Raw genomic sequence first — 20537 nt, 5'->3', positions numbered from 1 at the left:
GAGATTTTTACATGTTATGTCAAATTAACTTTACATTTTTAGAAAGTTTCCTTCTTAGCTTTGTTCTAAATGCTGTAGTCTGTTTTTCACAGTTAACTTTGGGTTTTTGGGCTTCCCTCTGCCATCTCCTTCCACTTGGTTTGCTTGAGAGTGATAGGCATTAAGAAGTGATAGGAGTTGAGCATCTTACTGGGGGAGAAAGCTAGATAGATTTGATAGTTACAGGGTAAATAGAAATATGGAAATGAGTTGAAAACTTGAGAACAGCATTGTATCAAGCAATTGTATGTAAAGCCTCAGACTAAATGGAGTGACTGTGAGAGAACATATGTATAGGGAGATGAAGGCATCTCCATGGTTGATAAAGAGAGAGATGGCCAGAAATGCTGAGGAAGGAGGCCTAGTTTGCTGAGGGGGAAGCTAGAATAGATTGTTCTAGATGCCAAGTGAAGTGAACAGGAGCAGGTGACCGAAGAATTGAAATCTACTTGGAGTAGATGAATCAGGAAGTAGAAGTAACAGCTGTGAACAAGGCTTCCAAGAGCTCTTGATATGGAAGGAAGGGGAAAAGGGAACTACTTGGAGGGGGCACTGTGTGTAGAGGGTGGGGTTTATAGCAGGTGTTACTTAGGTTTTGGCTTGCCCATGTGATGTTCTAGAGAAAGAGGTCAGGATGTATTGCTTCAGAGGGAAGGGAATCTCAGGATCTGGCAGGGCTGAATGACTCTTAGTATGAGCTGAGAGCCAAAGAGGTACCAGTACTTCCTGCCCCAGTGGGAGCAAGGTCAAGAGCATGGATAGGCTGACAGCTGATGGACTCCCAGGGATAGCCTCAGGCTACACTGCTTTTTGGTTGTGAGCCTAGCCCTTAACAGCTGAGCTATTCCTCCAGCCCTACACTGCTTTTTATAGGGTTCGTAGAATTTATGAACATTTCTAAAAGAGAACAGTGTGAAAAATGGTGGATATATGATATTCTGCATTAGACCTGACCTTGACTAATTTGATAGGTGTGAGCACAGTGAGCTGAACTGATGGTTGAGGAAGGAAACATTCCCTTCTCCAGTTCATGGTTTTTGGATGATGTATATCAAGAGCATATGTAAAGTAGAAGTAGTGTGTGTAGAGGCTGCAGAAAGGAATTGGCGCGTATTCACTTGCCTCGTCAGTGCTCTCCTGTTCCCATTGACTGCCTTGCCTATCTCATAGGTATATGGGATGAACACACACATTCATTTTTACTTGTGTTTCTTTTTTCCTTTTTTTTTAAGTCCAGACCTCACTATGAGCTTAGGTTGGCCCAGACTCTCAATTCTATTTCTTTAGCTTTCCAAGTGCTAGAATTACATGCTTGTGTCATACTCTGACTACATGGGTTTTATTTTGGTTTGTAATAATCCAATAGTTTGTTGATGTTACTGCTATGCTGCCTGCATGGATACAGACCCTCTGCACTGTGCTCTCTGCACAGCATCTTACTATCAGCACCTGAGCTGGGACTTGACTGTCAAGTGGGCATGAGTTAAAGCCAGTGTCAAGCCTGATTGTTACCAGTTGTCTGCCCTTGTATATGCTATGTGTATTGGAATTAGAAAGTGAATTTGTTGCAGGATTAAGAGTGATCTGTTCTAGAGTTGTTTGTTTGGGTTGGGATGGGGGTGGGGCAGGAGAGAATTCCCTTAATGGAATGTTCTTGTCATATCTTTCTTGCACCATTTTTGGGCCCTTGATTGCTTATGATTTTTGATGCGTTTTGGAAATGAGTACAGAAAAAAGGATGCTTAGATTTAGAATTGACCATGGAATTGTGGAGGAAGGTTGAGCTCCATGGGGTTCGACAGAGCCTGGTTGTACCTCTGGCTTTGGAACTGCTGGCATGGTGGCCTTGAGTACCACCTCAACTTCTGTATCTCTCCCTGCTCTGCAGTCAAGAGGGAACAACATGGGAAGTGCGGCCAATTTGTGATCATTTCTTAACTTCTCCTGTTCATGGGTGAGACATGAGGAGGGAAATGGTTGTCGTTTGAACTGACTGTCAGGCTGTCCCCTCACTGAATGCTAATTCATTTGTCATATAGATGAAAATGGCCAGATATTTGTGTTTTTATTTTTTATAATAAAGAACTAGTAGAAGGTAAGGAAATTTTCAGTTGTTATTATTCTTTTTTCTTTTTCTAACTCTCCCTGTAGTGTTTATTTTTCCTGTTTTATAGATAATGTAGGTTAACAAAACTTTTAATGATAGTTGAACTTATCCCACTTATTTTTTTTTCCAAATAATGATGATTCCTCCGGTGATGTTATAGCTTGTTGTCAATGCTAGTTAGACTATATGCTATAAGTTCTGAAGGTGATCAGGAAGACTTATAGACTTATTAGGTCTATAATAGGATCCAGTTCTTGGCAGTATTTAGTGTCCTAGAGTGGGGAGTAGAAGAAGAGAGGAAGTGGTTGATTATCAGTTGCTGTATACTGAGGCAAGGTGTGTTCCTGAGGTTCATGTGTTGAGCTGTATCTAATTAAGCACTGAGTGTCAGTGCTGAGAAACCCTTGACTTTGATGAGAAGTGTAACTCCGGAAAGGCCAGTTGACTTTCTCCAGGACCCAAACCAAGTTAGTGTCACAACCTAGTGCTGGGACTATCACTTTCCCTCTTCCTTTTGAAAAATGGTAATTGATTGAAAGGCTGTCGTGCTGTTATGTCCAAAGGTTCCTCCATCCCATTCCCCCCTCAGCTAGCTTTGAGGATTTTGCACCATGTCCAAGTGCCATTATGAATTTTGTTGATGATTTACAGGTTTATATACATTTTCTAAACTTCAAGAAGTCAGATTCTGCTTCCCTCCCTCCCTCCTTTCCCTCCCTGTCTCCCTTCCTCCCTTCCTTCCATCATCCCTCAACATCACCTCTCATTTGAGAGGTCTCACCTGGCCTAGAACTCACTATGTAGACCAAGCTGGCCTTACATTTACAAAAATCTGCCTGCCTTTATTGAAATTAAAGGAGAGTGCTACCACATCATACTTCTATTTCCTATACTTAGTAGAGTGATTTCCAGTCTTGACATCTTACTGCACTATGACATCCATCTGATTTTGTTCCTGCTACCAGCACTGCAGCAGAATGGGAGGTGATTCCTAGTGACTTCTGCAGTCTCTACCCTCTCTCTACTCCACTAAGATTATATCTATTGATTTAATATTGAGTCACTTTTATTATCACTATTATTTTATTATTTTTATTAAAACTAAAATGCCAGTTTCTGTCTATATATTTTAAATTCATATTTTCAAAAGTTCAAGGCCATTACCAGAAAGCAGTAAATAATCTTCATATAATAGAAAATATTGATCTAACAATAAAATTTACCCAATATTAGATCAAAAATGAGTTATCAGTAATTGACTTCTTTTCATGGTGATGGGCTGCAAGTGCCTTTGCGCTGTTCTCTGTAAAGCAGGTGGATAATCAGGAAGCCAGCAAAGAGATCTGTGCTGAACATGAAGACAAAAGAATACACAGCAGTAAGAGGGTAATAGAGCCATAGAAGTGGATAACCCCAGGCAGGAAGTGGAGAGCTGTCAGAAGGAAAAATCCAGAGTCAATTGACTGGGAGAAGAGGAAGTAGAAAAGTTTGACTTTGACAGAGGTGGGGAAAATGTTATAACCCAGAGAGGAAATCCGCTTCAAGTTTGAAACAAGGTTTCTCTGTGTAGCTTTGTAGATCAGGCTGGCCTCAAACTCACAGAGATCCTCCTGCCTCTGTCTCCTGAGTGCTGGGATTAAAGGGTGTGCCACCAACTCCCGGTGAGTGTGTTGTTTTTTGACATGAGGAAGACTTACTTATAGCTAAGGGTAGTTTGGTTTAATAGAAGCATAAGGTTTTGAGAAGGAACCCAGAGTAGGAGTAGGAATGCCTCTTGGAAGAAGTGCAGTTGGAGGTGAAGCTGGGTAAATGCAGGTGAACGTTTACCAGGTCTCATGGGCTGAGGTTAACATCTAATGAGTTGTCTTTGAATTCTGCAACAAGCCCAGCTGCTCAAAGTCATGTAGCACTTGGGTTTAGAAGATCACACATAGAGGAAGATGTTTGCTGTAGCCTCTCTCTCTCTCTCTGGTGAAAGAGCCACCTTCAGAAGCTGAGTAGTCACTGGACAGAGGGTTTTATATTCTTACCAATATCAGCAGCACTAGCCATGCACTGTAGAATAGTATTTCCTCAGCTAACTCATCTTGCCATAATTGAAATCCTGGTTACAATTGGTCAAAAGTAAGGACAATGATAAAAACAATGTTAATTTTGTTGTTAAAAATCATGCATTTTGTTGGTTTTAGACACTCATCGTGGCTTGGATCCGAGCAAACCTCTGTGTGTACATTTCTCGGGAGCTTTGGGATGACTTTCTAGGTGTGCTGTCATCCCTTACAGAATGGGAGGAACTCATCACTGAGTGGTCCAACATCATGGACTCCTTGACAGCTGTGCTGGCAAGAACTGTGTATGGAGTTGAGATGACAAACCTACCTCTAGATAAATTAAGTGAACAAAAGGAGAAGAAGCAACGTGGCAAAGGTATTTTTACTCTTCTGGGGCAGCAGCAGTGGCGTGGGGTGAGATGAGTGATTTTTGTTCACCTACGTTAATGCATTGTGTTTCCTAATGAGCTGAAGCTGCACAGTGTTTTTCAATGCTGGCCCTTAGATTATGTCTCCTGTTACTTTGTTCCCGTAATGAAACTGGTGACTATGTAAAGAGAATGTGGAAGAAGAAAAATGAGAGAGAAGTACTGATAACAGGAGTAACAATGACCATGCTCTGCACATGGACTCCATCCTTATGATAGCTTTTATTACACAGATCTGTGTCACATACAGAAAACCCAAAATTCAGAAACTTTATAGTGATTGGCATCAAAGCCTGTCAAGTCCCGCCCAAGATGCTGCACTGCTAAGATTCATGCTGCTGCCTCCCCAGAAATTGTGGAGGAATTCCAAGTGCCTGAGATGGGAGCCATTTTGGCTTTATTGTGCTTCTAGGTAAAGCTGTTTTCAGACCTAAGGAAGTAAAAGTAATAATTTTGAGTTGTAAAACAATGGGAGTTTCTGTTGGAGATGACATTTGGTATCTCCTTGTCTTTACTACAGTTCCTAACGACTGTGGTACTTGAGTTAACTTGTCTATTCCAGCCATACTGTAAAGACTTGAGCTGTCTCATTCAAATGCATATGGTACTTATTAAATGGAAAAAGAAATAGGACATAGTGGGAAGAGGCTGCATGTATGATTAAATGCCAAAATGAATGCTATGGAGCCTCATTCTCTTGCTGGGGAAATAGGTAGAGATGACTTTGGATTTGACCTTGACGTTCTCAGGGTTTATCAAACAATCATAGTATACAGAAGGTAAAAACAGTATGTTTCCTTGGGTGTTAAGTAACTCCCCTTGGTTCCAAGACCTAGATGGCATCTTTCCTTCAAAGCTTTGTCAAGTTACAGCAGATTATGTTTTAGTAATAATAATCTATAGACTGTATCAATTGGTTTTTGCTATGTGACAAATCACTCCAAAACTTAATAGCTTAACATAGTAACTGTTTATTTAGACCATGATTTTATGAGCTGATAACTGGGGTTGCACACTCTGGTCACTGCTAATTCTCATTTTCATTTGATTCTCTCTGTGCTGTGACCACTTAGACTGCTCTGCTTCTAGGATCTGACTGGCTGTCAGCCAGGGCAGTGATTGTGACTGGACTACATGTTTCATTATCCATCAGGTTGGCACATGGTTGTTAATATAATGTTGCAGAAGTAAATTTTTTTGGTCTCACTTCTTTAGTTTTACCACCGAAGTATGGTGAAGTCCAGAGTCAGTGAGAACAAAGCATGTGGGTACAGGGAGATGTAAGCCAATTCTAGTGATGAGTTAACTATGTACATGGGCTACGAGTTGGCTTATGATGTATTTATTGCAACCTGAGAATGGTTTGCCAAAGCCCCAGTTAGTAAAAACAAGCAGCTAGAAGCCAATGCAAAATGCTTATGTTCATAGCATTCCAGTAGAATGACATAATCTTAGTTTAGATTTAGATTATGCAGTGCAGTAACTTTCTAACATAGCTTTAACAACAGGTCATTTTTTTCTCCACAGTTGAAGCTGATCAAGAATCTTTTTAAAAATACACACTAGTCTAGAACTCTTCTGGTTCTCTCTTGCATGCCTGAGATTTCTGTGTGACCCAGGGCCTGGGAATATCAAGATATTTCTGCAAGAGGCTGGCTACCTAAACAGTGTTTCTCAGTCTAGAGGAGGGTTTTATGGTGCCAAGAAGGAAAGAGCTGAGATAGAAGATGTGACTTGCTTTTTCAAAATAAGTGTGTTTCTTGCCTCCTGAAGGTGTTTACTCTCTCTCACATACACACATGCACCCACACATGTGTGCATATATATATACATTGTATCTTAAAGGTCATTCTTCCTACCTGTTATATAGACACAGTTTTATGAAGAGATAAATTAGCATTGGAAAGTAAACAACTTCAAAAGTGCTGTTTCCAGAGAGATACAACAAATTCTTTAAATAATGACCATAACAAACATCTTAATTTATGCTGCCTTATTATAAAAAGTGATTTAAATACTTATTAGATATAAGCCTAAGCACTAAATATTGAAAACAAAAAATAAACACCAAGGAAACTTGATGCGAAAACAGGTCACAAGTTGTGTCCACTGGCTACATTATTCCTGAGCCAAAACAAACAAACAAACAAACAAACAAAAAAACTCCTAAATGTCTTACTCTTTTTTCTCCTGTATTTCTTTTGGGTCTTTGACCTTTCTTTGAAATAATTGATCAGAACACTATGAGAAAACAGAAGTCAAATCTCAGACTACATTGTTTCATAAGATTTTAAATTATTTGTAGATTTTCATCAACTTACACAGTTGACCAAGTCTGCATTACAGTTCATGGGTTTCTGTGGGGTTTATGATTGGGTTGGAGTCTTCAGAAGCCAGTACCAGTTTAACATCAGTACTTTAAAACTTTTGGCCTATTAGTAATGACTTTTAAAATACCTTTGGACATTGTTCTTGCACTGGGAAAGATTGGTTAATATGTACCTTGTATGTTGAAGTAAATACTATGACAATACAATTTTCATTGAACTGCTGGAAATTAAAAAATACTTTAGTAACAAGTATTTTGAGGTCATAGACATATCTTCCTAAATTGCAACATAAGGAAGTGGTGAATCTGCTGGTGCAATGTTATACATAGGCTGTTTCTCGACTCCTGTCAATATGCAATTGTATATTTGCCATTTACTGAACAGCCTCGGCAGTAAAATGAGTAACAAATTCAGCTTGTAGATTGTTTTTTTTTATGAGTAACAAATTCAGCTTTTAGATTGTTTTTTTTATGAATAACAAATTCAGCTTTTAGATTGTTTTTTTTTTCATCTTACCCTTTGTCAGGTTGTGTTCTAGATCCCCAAAAAGGGACCTCTGTGGGTAGATCCTTTTCTCTGAGCTGGCGTAGCCATCCAGACGTGACTGAGCCAATGAGATTCAGAAGTGCTACCACATCTGGAGCACCTGGAGTTGAGAAGGCAAGAAATACTGTTCGCCAAAAAGCAACTGGTAAATATTTGTTTACATATCACCTAACAAATGTAATTGCTATTTAAATGAATTTATAGGAATAAAGGAATATTTTAAAGTTCCACTCAGAATTTATATATTAGACCATTTATTAAGTGAAATCTGTCAATATCTTTTAAACTTTCTGTTCTGGTTAATTCTCAAGTCACAGGTTTTATTATTTCTAAAGTCTCTACTGTGAAAAGGAACACCATCCAGGCACTTTTAGCCTCAGTGATGTCATTGCTAGACAGTGCTCCTTTTAGAGTTTTGTGATAACTGATTCTAGCAAAGAAAAGGAGGTGACACTTGGTTTTAGGAATGAATGGAAACGTTCTCATTTTTTACTTCTTTAAGAACATTGAGCTTCTTATACCTATAGATGCTTCTTTTACAGCCTATTTAAATTAGCACTGTTGCTTGATTGAAAACCCATAGATGACCAGATAGCTTTGTTACACTTTACTATGGCAAGAGACAAATCTTTAAAAAGGGACCTTATCTTCAGAATGAAGACAGTAAGGTTCCCACCCCTCTTTGGGCTCTGGTTTAGACTTAAACCAGCCTTATCTCAGTTTCTCTTATCAGCAGTATCATGCAATTAGAGTTGATAGGCCACAGCTTCAGAAAATCATAAATAAGATCCTCAGGCCATAAAATAAATATTTGTTAAGTTTAACATTTTTGTTCATGTTTGTTAAAAAACTTAACATAGATGGCTTAGCATTCTATTGATGGTTTCATCTAAAGATATTGTTCCCTACCTATAATTTCCTCACTCTTTATGCCTTAGCATTTACTGGTAATTCTCTTTTTAATTGTCTGCACACCTATTCTATTTGTTTTTTTTCTTTCATTTCTGTCTCCCCAAAAGAAACCCAGTTTCAAAAAACATTCACCACTGAGGATGCCCACTGATTTCCTGTCTCAGCTCAACTCCTATGGTCTTCCCTACTGCCTTCCCCTTTCAGTAGAAGAGATCACAAGCATGTAGCAAAGGCATTGTCCTTCCCAAACTATGCAGACTTATGCTGCCTTCACCACCCTTGAATTCAAAGTATAAGCATTAATCCAAAACAATGCATTTTATTCATGCACGTTAATCAGTAGCAAATACATGCCTGTTCCATATGACACAGCAAATCTTATTTTCCACCAGGTGTTTTAAACCAGCTGTATAGTAGGAGCACCAGCATGCTTTAGAAAACACTCAGGAAAGACAGGCTATGTTTAAAAATGCTCTCAAGTATTTGAAGGGCCATGTGACATTGGACAAACCTTTTTCAAAGTCTTTGTAAAGATATTTGTGGGGTATATACTTTTAAAACTGTAAGGTTGACTTTTATAGAATTAACTGTTTTGTTCTTGAAAGGTAGTGAAGACCGTCAATTACACAAGTCTATTATTTCTTTTTGCTTTATATATACACTTGTATGCATGCATGTATATGTATTTCTTATTGTATTTTATATCTTTTAAAATGCTAGATGTTATGAATCAATTGTTATCTATTAATGGTCATTGAATACTTTTGTATACCTTGCTGTTTAATAAGACCGTTTAATAATATAGATGGGTAATTTTACTTTATTTTCCTACTTTTTAACAAAGCCAGAGTGTTTTCCCTTTAGTTTGAGTGTGTAGTAGGAGTTTCTGTGAGTGCAGAAGTTCACTGAAACAGTTTTCACTGTTCTTCCGAGGAGTTAGTAGCAATTGCAGTAATTATTATGGATAGCCACTCAAAAGTAGCTTTGTTTCTTTAATCTCATTAAGAGCAGTTTAAGATACTCATATAATGATTCACCCCACAGATTTCAGTTAGGGAAAGTAGCTGTCACTGATGGTGACACCAGAGATTTCAGAGTGTAACTGAAGTGGCCTGGCATAGAAAGATAACTCTGGCCCTGAGTGTCAATGATGGTGGAAATTCAGATTTCTAAAGTCTGAGAGTGATCAAAGTGAGTCTTAAATCACACATAAGACAGCCAGTATTTAACTGTCTTCAAAATACATGGTGATCCATTTTGGAAAAATGTAATATCATCTGATTTATAAAAGGAAAGCTCTTTAAACAGTGCTCAAATGAATGTTGGCCATATTCTGAGATAAACAACCAAATCTTTTACTCTTTGAAATTTACATGGTTGTTGTCCTTTACATGTTCTCTTACATACATGAGCTATATAATAATCTCATTGTTGGAAATGCTGATAACAAAGGGTAGGGTAAGGGACAATAAAGTAAGAAGTTTGTTTCAGTTTTTGCAAATGTGTCACCATTGTGTATAGTTTTGTTGCACGTATAACTAGCAGAGGTATATACAATAATAGCATGGCAAATAATCCTTTGCATTTTGATTTTAAGGATAACACTGATTTTATTAATCTGAAGTATGTTCTCTTTCCGTGTTTGTTTTATTAAATGTTTAATTTAACCAACAGTATATGAGGAATTCAAAAACTGATATTGAGAAATTTTGGCTCTACTAAATGTGAAATATGACATAAAAAGATAATTCTCATAGTTATCTAATAAAATATCTGATTCATATATTCACAAACTTCTTCGGCATTTAGTTCACTCAGTGGAATAGTTTTTAAATACAGCCAGCTCTCAGTAATTCAGTTTCTGAATTATTTATTACTTAAAGGAAAATTTTTTGTCTTAGACCAGATTTTCTTTTTCTCACTGTGGTCTTTGTATGTATATCCTGTAGGAAGAGATAATAATGAACTAATAATGTAATAATGGGTTGTGCTTGAGCAAGCAACCCAGACATCATTAAGATACACTCTGATATACAGCAGCAAAAGGAAGGATAATGCATGAAGCATTCCCAAATGAAACAATTTCTTTGTGTGAGTGACCATTCCAAGTCATCAGTGCTTGGCTGAAAGTTGGCTGTATTTAGAGACTGTGATTAAGTACTCTGGTTTTCTGACTTCTTTTGAAGCTAAGGATGGCTTCCTTTAAATGTCTAAAGGAATTGCAGCACCATAAGAACTTAGAAGTGGTCAAAGGGTCTCGCTGTGCTCTGATGTAATGTTACTTTATCTCTCCTGGAAGCTAAGCGAAGCCAGTCTATCAGCAACTGTGTCCACCTCTCTGAGCCTTTGCCTGCCACTAAAAGCGTCCCGCTCCTCCTCCATACCGTGAGCGCTCTCTTCCCTGGTCTCTCTTATTCTTCTTGCTCTCACAGGCTATCAGGTACTGTAATGCTGTCTTGTATGTCCATCCATGTCCCCAGGCTTCTCTCTCCTGCCCCAACTCCCCCAGTCACACTCAGGAGGCTGTCCATTTCACTTGTATTAAATTTCAAAGAGTTGATGGTTGTTTTTGTGTAGTTCACGTTTAGTAGCAACTGTGTAGTCAAAAATTCTATAATCCTCCTGGTTATCAGATTCATGCTGATAATTGAGGTTTTAGTTAAAAAACAGCAAGGAAAAAGCTAAACAGTGCTAATTTTCAAAACATTTTTGTTCTTAGACTTCAGCCAGTTGAAACTGAATTTAGTTCGTGTGTGTGTGTGTGCCTTGTGACATTATAGTACCTAGCACAGTAAGGTAAATATAGTTAATAATAATTTATTGTGTATCTTGTCATAGCCAGGGTAGGGTGTCTTGAATAAACTTGTCAAATAAGTAGTAAGAGTGATAGATAGACTGGTTATCCTAGTCTGATATCATATTTCCCACACTGTCTATGCATCAAGACACCACACTGTGTACTATCACTGTGCAAGTTATAAAGGAAGATACCATAGTACCAGAAGCTAGTTTTCTCATATTTTTTCTTAGTCACTTTTCAAAAGGAATTTACTTTCTGTAGTGAATCTCATTATATCTCCAAAGAGATTTTTTTTGTCATTTTAAAATGAACTAGATCTTCTTAATTAAGAGGGGAATTTTTTCATATTCCTTTTACACCTTGAGTTCTGACACATAGATTAGGGTTTTTTTTTAATATTGGAGATAACCTGATTACGGTTTCTGTAACACAAACACCGTAGTGCTATTGTAGTTTGTCAGAGTATAAGTAAAATACCATGAGGGAAGAGTTAGTTTTAAATGAGAGTGGGACCGATAATGTTGCTCAGAAAACTCTTTAGTGAACACAGAATGGTAAAACAGTAAGAATGGCATTGGAAAGGGCACCACCAGTTAAGTTACTGCTTGAATAGTAAAAGCTTCAGGATTAGAGTTTCCAGAAAATGTTACTTCTTAGAAGTAACTAGTGAGTTCTTTAAAAGAATTTGCTATTTATTTGGCTTATTGACACCAAAAAGAAATCTTTTAATGTGAAAAGTTTTATTTCACAGTCTATTTTATTTCCATACTGTTTCACTTACGTTTTCTCACTAGTTTTTCTGGAATATGTTCTCAGAAAAATGCCTTCCTATTCATAGCTTCATTTTTAAAAGTTTTGTTCTTATTCAGTGATATATTTTGATTTATTCAAATTCTTGTTCCTTATGTATGTGTACATGGCTCCAGCAGAAGTTGAGTGATTTACTGCCATAACTGTCAACCAAGGGTGATTTGGCAGCATCTGGAGACATTTTTGCTTGTCTCAGTAAGATGGTGTTATTGGCATTATTGGGTAGAAGACAGAGATGCTGCTAAATACTCTTCTGAGACCAGCCCACACTAGAAGATGGCCAAGCCTCAAATACCAGTCATGCAAATACAGCAAAGCCTATGGCACTGTAAAGTGGAGCAGGCTGGACCACTTCTGCATTTCCCTGTCTATGCCATCTTCACTTCTGGTTTTGTAGCAGGGTGGCTCTGAAGGCAAACTGCTGCCATTTCATCTGACAGCTACAGTAAAGAGTACCTTCTCAGTCTGACTCCAGTTGTTTTTTATTAGAATGATACCGTTGTCCTGTGTGACTGTCCTGTCAGTAGACTAAGACAAGGGAAGTGCTGGTAGCCCTAGGAATATGTATTCTTTCTGGTTGGCAATTTGCAGCATTGAGGTTGGTTCTAATCTACATCTGAATGGATGTGTATTTCCTGCTCTCTAAATTTTCCATCTGGCCACAAGCTGAGTATTTTATTGATTGATTGATTGATTGATTGATTTTCCTTTTTTACTGTGTCAGTGGTTGTTAATTTTGTTTTTACTGATGGCAGTAGTCCTTGTTTTAGTTTCTAAACTGAGTGAGTTGTCAATCCACCAAAATTGTAATAATAGAAGCAATGGTAGCACATTTGGAAGTGCAGGAAGCAACTGTGTTTGAATTTGGGGAGAGTCAAAACCACCCCCTTCCATTAATCTGAGTAGCTGCACTGAGAAAAAAAAAACATTTACCTGGGAATAGGTGTGCCAGCTGGGGAGTCCTCTGTCTCTTTCATGAGAACAGTCCATCTCAGTTGTATTACAATGTTGACTGCTTTCTTTGTTGGGACATTTATCAGTGTGTAGAATTTTCATGTAGATTTTTCTTTTTCTTTTGGGAGTATTATAATGGTTATTATAACTAGCAAATTGACTGTCTTCCTTTATCTTACTTCATGGGCCATAAGGACAGGCCTTGCTTAGCTGCTTCTGTGTCTTGTTCATGCTTCTTGTTAGGACTAGGACTAACTTACTCTCAGTAAGCTTGACCTTGTGGACATCTAAGATGTGAAATGAATAGCTGCTCCTGTGCTTTTAGAAGGTCAAAGAGGCATCATGATTGATTGTGTTTTTAAAACTAGGGCCTTGCATTCTAATTTTGCTTGTGCAGCCTTGTATGGGGGAAAAATGGAACATAGTGTTTTGCTTATTGGAGACAGGGCCTTGCTACATTTAATAAGATAGAATAAGGAAGTGTGCAATTAAAGAGTGAGTAAAAAGCAGACAGACATCTGGAGAAAATAGAAGTTAACTGAAGAGCTTACACATTTAGTTCAGTCATGCTGACTCTTCGTGGGGGTAAGAGAAATGAATCCTTATGATCATTTTTCTGATGTTTTCAATGGAGTTTTCATAATCAGTGGGTTAGTTATGGTATTGAGTAACTACACCCTCAAGAGACAGGGAAGTTAGTGCTTTTAAATTGGATGTTATTAGACTTCACAGAGGATAAATGAACTTAGAATTTGGGGCAGAATTCAACTCTTCAAAGTGATTCAAACAGAAATTGTGTGACATTCATAACAGGATGCATCAAATCTGAGATTTATTGCACAATTGTTTTATAACTCAGATGTTATTCTTCTGTTTGACAGGCAACCCTGTGTCTTTACATTTTATATCAGTGTTAAAAATAATTTTCATTAGTTACAAAAGAGTAACTCAGCAGGACACAGAATGGGAGTAGCCTTAGCCCAATATGCTTTCTTCAACAACAACATGCCAGCAGAGGGAGCCAAAGAACCATTAGGAAGGAAAGGGTGTTGAGGTGTGTCATTCTCTTATCCATTTGCATAGAGCTCTTGTTGAATACTGATAGTGTTGACACACACAAAAGTCCATGAAATGTACACCTTCAAATCGGCAATTTGGATTTATATTATGACATAAGAACAATTAAAAGTTCTTTTTATGCATTTTCTCAATTGATATTCAATTCCAAGAGTATTATGTCCTAACAGAACGGGAAGGTATGTGGGAAACTCTAGTTTCCCATTCTTCATCCCTGCCATTTCCGGTTCTTTCTATAGGCTTGGATTTTCTCCATCTGAGAAGTCCCTCTTAACAGTTTTTCAAAAACAAAGCCTTAAAAGATGTATTAGGCCTGTCTGTTGGGAAGGCAGACATCTGGTGGTAGCAGGCTTCTTGTCCTCTGTCTGCATCTGCTGTGTTGAGGACCAGTGGGGACACTTTAATTTGGAACCCATGGTGCTGTGGCTGTGTTGCATCCCACCAGATGGCGATGTTCTTTATCTTTAGGAAGAGGCTGCCAGTGTTGGCTCAGCTCTTATTTGCTTCTGCTTAGAACCCAGAAACTGGCATCCACCAGTGTTTGGCACTAGGCTTCAGAGGGGAAAAAAAAGAAAAGAAAAGAAAAAAATTAGCCCACTCTTCCCTCTGTCCACAAAAACGGGCACTGGCTAGTTATTTTCAGATAGTTAGGAAGCTCTTGGGCTCCCTCTACTGATACAGGAGTTACAAATACAATATCTTCATTTCTCCATTTTGTAAAATTAGGACAAGAAGGTAACTGCAAGGAAGGGCTGGTCCCATAATGTTGAGGGGCTTGGTGCCAAAGAGCCAACTAGTCTTTACTTTGGGGATGTAAGTATGCTAAAAATGTACACATGTGCCTCGTGTGTCCTCTATGGAAAAATGAACAGTTCTTTGCTGCTCCAGAGAAGCACTAGGCAGAGATGACCTGGAAAAGATGAAACTGTTGGTCTATCTTCTCTCCGTGTTAACTTCCTATTAGCATCCATCTTTAAACTGTGGTCTAAGGCAATGGAACTTCGATTCATAGTGGACTCACATAAAACTCATAGTTTTGAGCCTTGTAATTGTGCTAGTATTGTAGGAAATGTAATTTTCATTTGGGTAGAAAAAAGCAGAACAGCAATCTTTTGTGGAAATCCCATGCATTAAACTCAGAATCATCCTGGGTACCCACATCTCCTTAGCTGCAGTGAGCCTTTACTGTGGTTTATGTGCGGATGAGAGGACTTTATTGGCAGTGAATCTCCATTCCAGGTGAGGAGCCAGTGACATAGCCAGTTTAGATATTATAGGCTGAGTTTTGAGAACTCTTTCTTTTTTTAAGTAGTAAAACTTTCACTGATTAGATTTTTTTATTTTTGGAAAATATGGTGACATGTGTATGGAGATATGAAGTTTTATGACAGCATCAATGAGTTTGGAGTCTAGAAAGGAACTGACTAGTGGCATTGCATGCAAAATGCAAAGCAAGATGTATAGCTGTATGTGCTTGGAGCAACATGGGCTTGAGGGACAGGGGACAGGACTGAGATTAGTAGAGGGGAGTGAGTGAAAAGCAGGAGGAAAAGAACAGCAGGAGCTAAGAGGATCAGTATTGCTAAGACCAAGGAGAGTACCAGCTCTTGCATGATGATTAGGGATCGACCTTGTGATCCCTTGAGACAGACCACGGGGACTGATGGCAGACACAGTTACACCTTCATTTTAGAGGGGCCTCCTTGGTAGCCATGTAGGGAATAGCAAAAAGAAGCAGCAGTAGCTTAGTAGGCTGTTCTGATGACCTAGGCAGATAATGTAATCCTGAGACTACATGTCTAGAGGGAAGGGGTGGGGTGCTGTGACGGTCCTGAAAGATTAAAATGAACTACACACTTTAGAAATAAGCTAGGAGAGAACCCATTCTCCAGGGGGAATAAAGGATGTAAAATAATAACAAAATTAGCTGGTGTTGAGCACTCGCTCATCTTTGGTTTTCCATTTTATACCATGTGGATCGTTTTTTGCTTAGTGACTAGTTCAACTTTGCACATGGTAATATGAGGATTAAATAGTATTTTATTTTGCGCAGTTGTGCATTATCTATTAAAAGGAGTAATACAGTTAAAATTCCTGTTTCCTTTCATCTTAATTTAATGTTGGGGAATACCACCTGTGCTCTCCTCAAATATTACGTCTACCTATGCATATCCTACATGGTTGAGTCTTTCCTTTCTGCTAGGAAATTTCTAAGGAGTTAGGGTTACTGACCATTTTTGTGGTTTTCTTCCCTTGTCCCTTTCCTTCACCTGGGAAACAAAAGGCTAATTGGAACTTAAGAAAAAAAACGTATCCTGGAGTGGAATGTTAGTGTTAATAAATACACGAAGTTTGATGGTATGCATGCAGATTATCTATTGCAGTCTGCTTTCTAATAAAAGAAAAATCTGAAGCTTAATGTTTTAAATCAGTTAAGTGTGAAATGTATTTTTAAAGTCTCCAACCCCAGTCCTTTGTGTTTTGTGTTAATGCTTTTAGAAGTGGAGGAACTCCAGCAGGCAGAGAGCACACCTGCTGCTGACTCTGAGTATCTTGTGGTGGGACAGCAGCAGGTCCCCCGCAGCAGCAGCACCTCTGACATCACTGAGCCTTTATGCTCAGATTCTTCTCAAGGTATGTGGAATCTTCAGCTGTTTGTTTGTTTGTTTGATTAGTTTTGAGACAGCATCCTGCTCTTTTTCCCTGGCAGGTCTGGAACTCAGCTTGTTGACTAAGCAGGCCTCAAACTTGCAAATTTCCTCCTGCCTCTGCCTCCCAGGTACAAGGATTAATTACCCTGGGGCTGGTTAAGTCCTCAGTTATTAGTACTAAGTCATAGACTTGGGCTGGGGATGGGGATAAGCTGCAGGTAGTGTTGCTTATTACATTTATTTTAAATGCCTATTTCAAAGAAGGGGGTGTTTCATCTTGTATGTGTGTTGTCAGTGTGAGTGTGTGTATATGTGCATATGTCTGGAAGCCAGAGGTTGACCTGAGTTCTTTCCTTGATGGCTCTCAACCCATTTTATTTATTTGTTTGTTTGTTTGTTTGTTTGTTTGTTCGTTCGTTCATTCATTCATTCATTCATTCACTTATTTAGAAGCAGAGCTTTTTGGTGATCTGAAAGCTTACTGTAAGCTCTAAGGAGCCTCTTGTCTCCCTCTGCTCTGCCCCAGGTTACAGCACCATGCTGCCTCATCCAGCTTTTTACATGGCCTCTGGGGATCTGAACTCAGGTTCTTATGCTTGCACAGCAGGCATTTCACCATTGAGCCATCTCCCCAACCCAGGTATTTACTTTTTAATTTGACTGTAAGAAAGTGACTTCTGCATGTGGACCTTTTTTCCTATTTAGTGCATTTATCTAATACGTACATGTCTACACTCCTCCAGTTGGACATGACTGGGAACTAGAGAGGAGTCTGAAGTGTCTGGAGTAGAAGGGTCAGAGAGTTGCCCAAGTGAAGAGCTTAGCAACTCAGAAGGTAGTGAAAGTATGAGAGGCAGTGAGGGTCAGGCTGTGGGAATGAAAGCTGGCCAGCTGTGTGAATGTTTATTCACAGCCTGCAGACATTGTACTGAGATTGGAAAGAACGCTTCCTGAGCACACTTTGGGTTTGTGTAGTTTTCAGGAGTAACTGGTGTGGAAGGCAAGGAGGGAGTCAGTTGTTACGGAAGCTGCAGAGAGTAGTAAAAGCGCGCTTCAGTGTGTACAGTGTCAGTAATACTGGCTTTAGTTCCATGAGTCAGTCAGTCAGAAAGCAACCTGCTTTGTTGGTCAACTGGTTATCCTGTGTCTTCTCATATTGGGTTAGCAAATGTGGAGGGAAATTTTTCCTTAGAAACCCCCTTGAAATAAGAAGTTATAGCAAAAATAATGATGAGAAAATATATTATCTGAACATTTTCTGTTCTTTAAAGCTTTTGTACGGATTATTAGGGATATGGGCATATACTTTGTGGTAAACTGCTTGCCTAACATACAGGAGGTCCTGGGTTTAATCCTTAGGATTATCAGTAGAAACAAAGGAAAAAAATTCCCTTAAATATTTAGGAGAATCCATCAGTTGCTTGGGGTTTTCCTGTAAGAAAGTTTTCAAATCCTCTCAAATTTTAACAAATTTCACCTGAGGGAAGAAAAGCTCCATTGATCTAGGGCACAGTGCAGTGTGCTTCCTCCCTGGAGAGCAAAGAGAGCATTGCTTGTTTGTTTAAGACAGGGTCTCCATGCCCTGGCTGACCTGGAACTTGCAGTCCTCTCCCTCGTCTCTGGGAGCTGGCTTATTGGCACACACCACTACGCCCAGTCCAGAGGATATTTTTAAGTACTCTGCCCATGTGAGTGTGTGTGGTAGTACATATGCTGACTATGATGATTTATATATGCAGATTTCAAAATGGCATGTTATATAAGATGCATTATTTGCCAAGTAAAAAATTCAAATTAAAGGACTATAATACTACTTTGATTTTTGTAGTTTGGTTTTGATTTTTCTCTAAGAAACTGGTTCTGTTTGTTAATTTCTTTCAAATTTATTGGTTCCAGATTATTCTTCAGATGCTCTTATGATCTTTTCTTTTAATCTTTGCAGGCTCTGTAGTGGTATCCCATTTTAAATCATTGAACCTTTCTGCTTTCTCGTGCTAGTCTTTATATTCAGGAAACACAGAGCCATCCTGTTACTCCTTTCCTGTTGCTTCCCAGGCCAACCCAGGCAGACCTTTGCTGTCAGATGCTGTCTTCAACCCACTTCCCCAGAGTGATGTGTTATATGCCCCTGTCTAGCATCCTACACTAAGTGAGCCTATGAGCCACAGTGAACAGTGTTCCATTTGCTCAATTGAAGCTATCTGTGGGCTGTAGGTCAGGTGTCTGTGTAGAATGGACTTGTAGATGCTGCCATTGTAGACCCATAATTATGTATATATCCTGTGACATCTGGGTACAACGGTTTATCTGTTTCTGCCTCTGTCAGTCTGCCTGTCTGCTTGCCTGTTTGTCTCCTTTTTTACCTTCTAATGCATTAATTTTATCATTTACCCCTAAATCTAGGTCAAAAGGTAGAAAATTCACAGAATTTGATCTCTTCAGAATCCAAGTCTGTTCAAGAGAGTAAAGGACATATGAAGCGAGAACATGAAGGAATAACAGTAAGATTTCCAAGAGAAAGTCTCTTTGTTGTTAGAACCAAACATAAATTATATCATGATAATGAATTTATTGATGATAGTTTTAATTTTTTATTCATTTAGATTGATTAGAGTCCAAATAATCTCGACATTACTTAAGGTTGTACTTGCTTTCTATGAAAATACAGCCGTTCTACAAAAATGGGGGCTGGGGAAGTTGGGCATGAAGTAGAATTTACTGGCTGGTCTTGTGTTGTGCAGTACAATTTGAGGAGGTGTACTTGCCTGTAAAACTTTCAATTCAGATTCCCTACCTGATACAAGATATGGTGTGGTTTTATTTTATTTTGTAAGGAAGGCATTTATTTAAAAAAGCAAATATAAAACTTAAAGAAGAAATGGCTTACAACTCATTCCTTCAGATAACCTCTACTTGTGTTTTAAAACTTAGTGTATGTTTATAGAAAACAAATAGAACAGAAGGGCCCTTCCCTGCTCCCACGTCTTTGGAAGATAGCAGAGTTGAGTTCCTGTGTCTTTGTGTTTAAGAAAGACACTTGCCAGCTTGTCTGTATAGATCTTGCTGCCCATTCCTGCCAAGCACCAGAACAGTTCTGGTTCTGTTGCTTTGGCCCCAGTTTTGTTTTGTTTTGTTTTGTTTTGAATCCCATCCTTTTGCCTCCCTTTATAGTGGCATGGTGTTGGTTGTGTTACACTCTATTATTCACGTGTATGTAGCTCCAAACAATGTATTACATAGTTTCTGGAGTTTCTAAAATATTCTGTAAGTACTGTTGTTTTGTTCACTCGGTTGTATGTTTGTTGTATATATCCACATGGTGTTATGTAGTAGTTAATTCATTTGAGTTTTTCTGCTGTATGATACTCCACCATGACTATATCACTTATTTTTCAATTCTGTTGATAGGCATTTAGATTCTTTCCAGTATTTTAGTTTTCTGAAAAATGTAGTCTTGTATCTCCTTAGACTTTCCTCAAGATCTCCATGTTTAAATGTTTCTCTGTGTGACTCTCTAACAATAGAATTAATAAATTATGCAAAGATTGTTCTTCTCTGCGAGATAATGCTCCTTCTCAAATGCTTGTGACCCCTTTATGAATATCAGCAATATAAAGAGTTGTCACCAGCACTTCGTGTTGTCAGACTTTTGAAATTTTGCACGTCAACTGCATGGAAACGGAGTATCTTATTCAAATTTTTTAGACTACTACTACTAAGGTTTAAAGTTTTCATGTTCATTGACTGTTTATATTTTGTCTATGAAATGCCAGTTGATGGTTTTTGTCATTCACTTTTTTTTTCCTTTTACTTGTGTTAGTTCTTTGTATAA

General features: G+C 38.5%; 1 protein-coding gene across 4 annotated transcripts in view; it reads left to right on the top strand.

Moving 5' to 3' along the window:
• The window catches only part of Ralgapa2 (Ral GTPase activating protein catalytic subunit alpha 2), a 272091-nt gene that overhangs the window by 84917 nt on the left and 166637 nt on the right, over window positions 1-20537 (top strand). Inside the window, exons 15-20 of one of the 4 annotated variants that reach the window (XM_040746439.1) lie at window positions 4336-4573; window positions 7482-7646; window positions 10713-10853; window positions 16554-16688; window positions 17232-17345; window positions 19109-19206. In XM_040746439.1, the coding sequence (XP_040602373.1) occupies window positions 4336-4573; window positions 7482-7646; window positions 10713-10853; window positions 16554-16688; window positions 17232-17345; window positions 19109-19206 (891 nt within the window). The remainder of the gene's footprint in view (window positions 1-4335; window positions 4574-7481; window positions 7647-10712; window positions 10854-16553; window positions 16689-17231; window positions 17346-19108; window positions 19207-20537) is intronic. The other 3 variants (XM_040746440.1, XM_040746441.1, XM_040746442.1) reach the window with 3 other exon arrangements.

Source organism: Mesocricetus auratus, unplaced genomic scaffold, assembly GCF_017639785.1.
Source record: "Mesocricetus auratus isolate SY011 unplaced genomic scaffold, BCM_Maur_2.0 Super-Scaffold_100004, whole genome shotgun sequence".
Lineage (NCBI taxonomy): Eukaryota > Metazoa > Chordata > Mammalia > Rodentia > Cricetidae > Mesocricetus > Mesocricetus auratus.
Note: the sequence above shows the minus strand (reverse complement) of the source record. Positions and strands in the feature narration are given on the sequence as shown.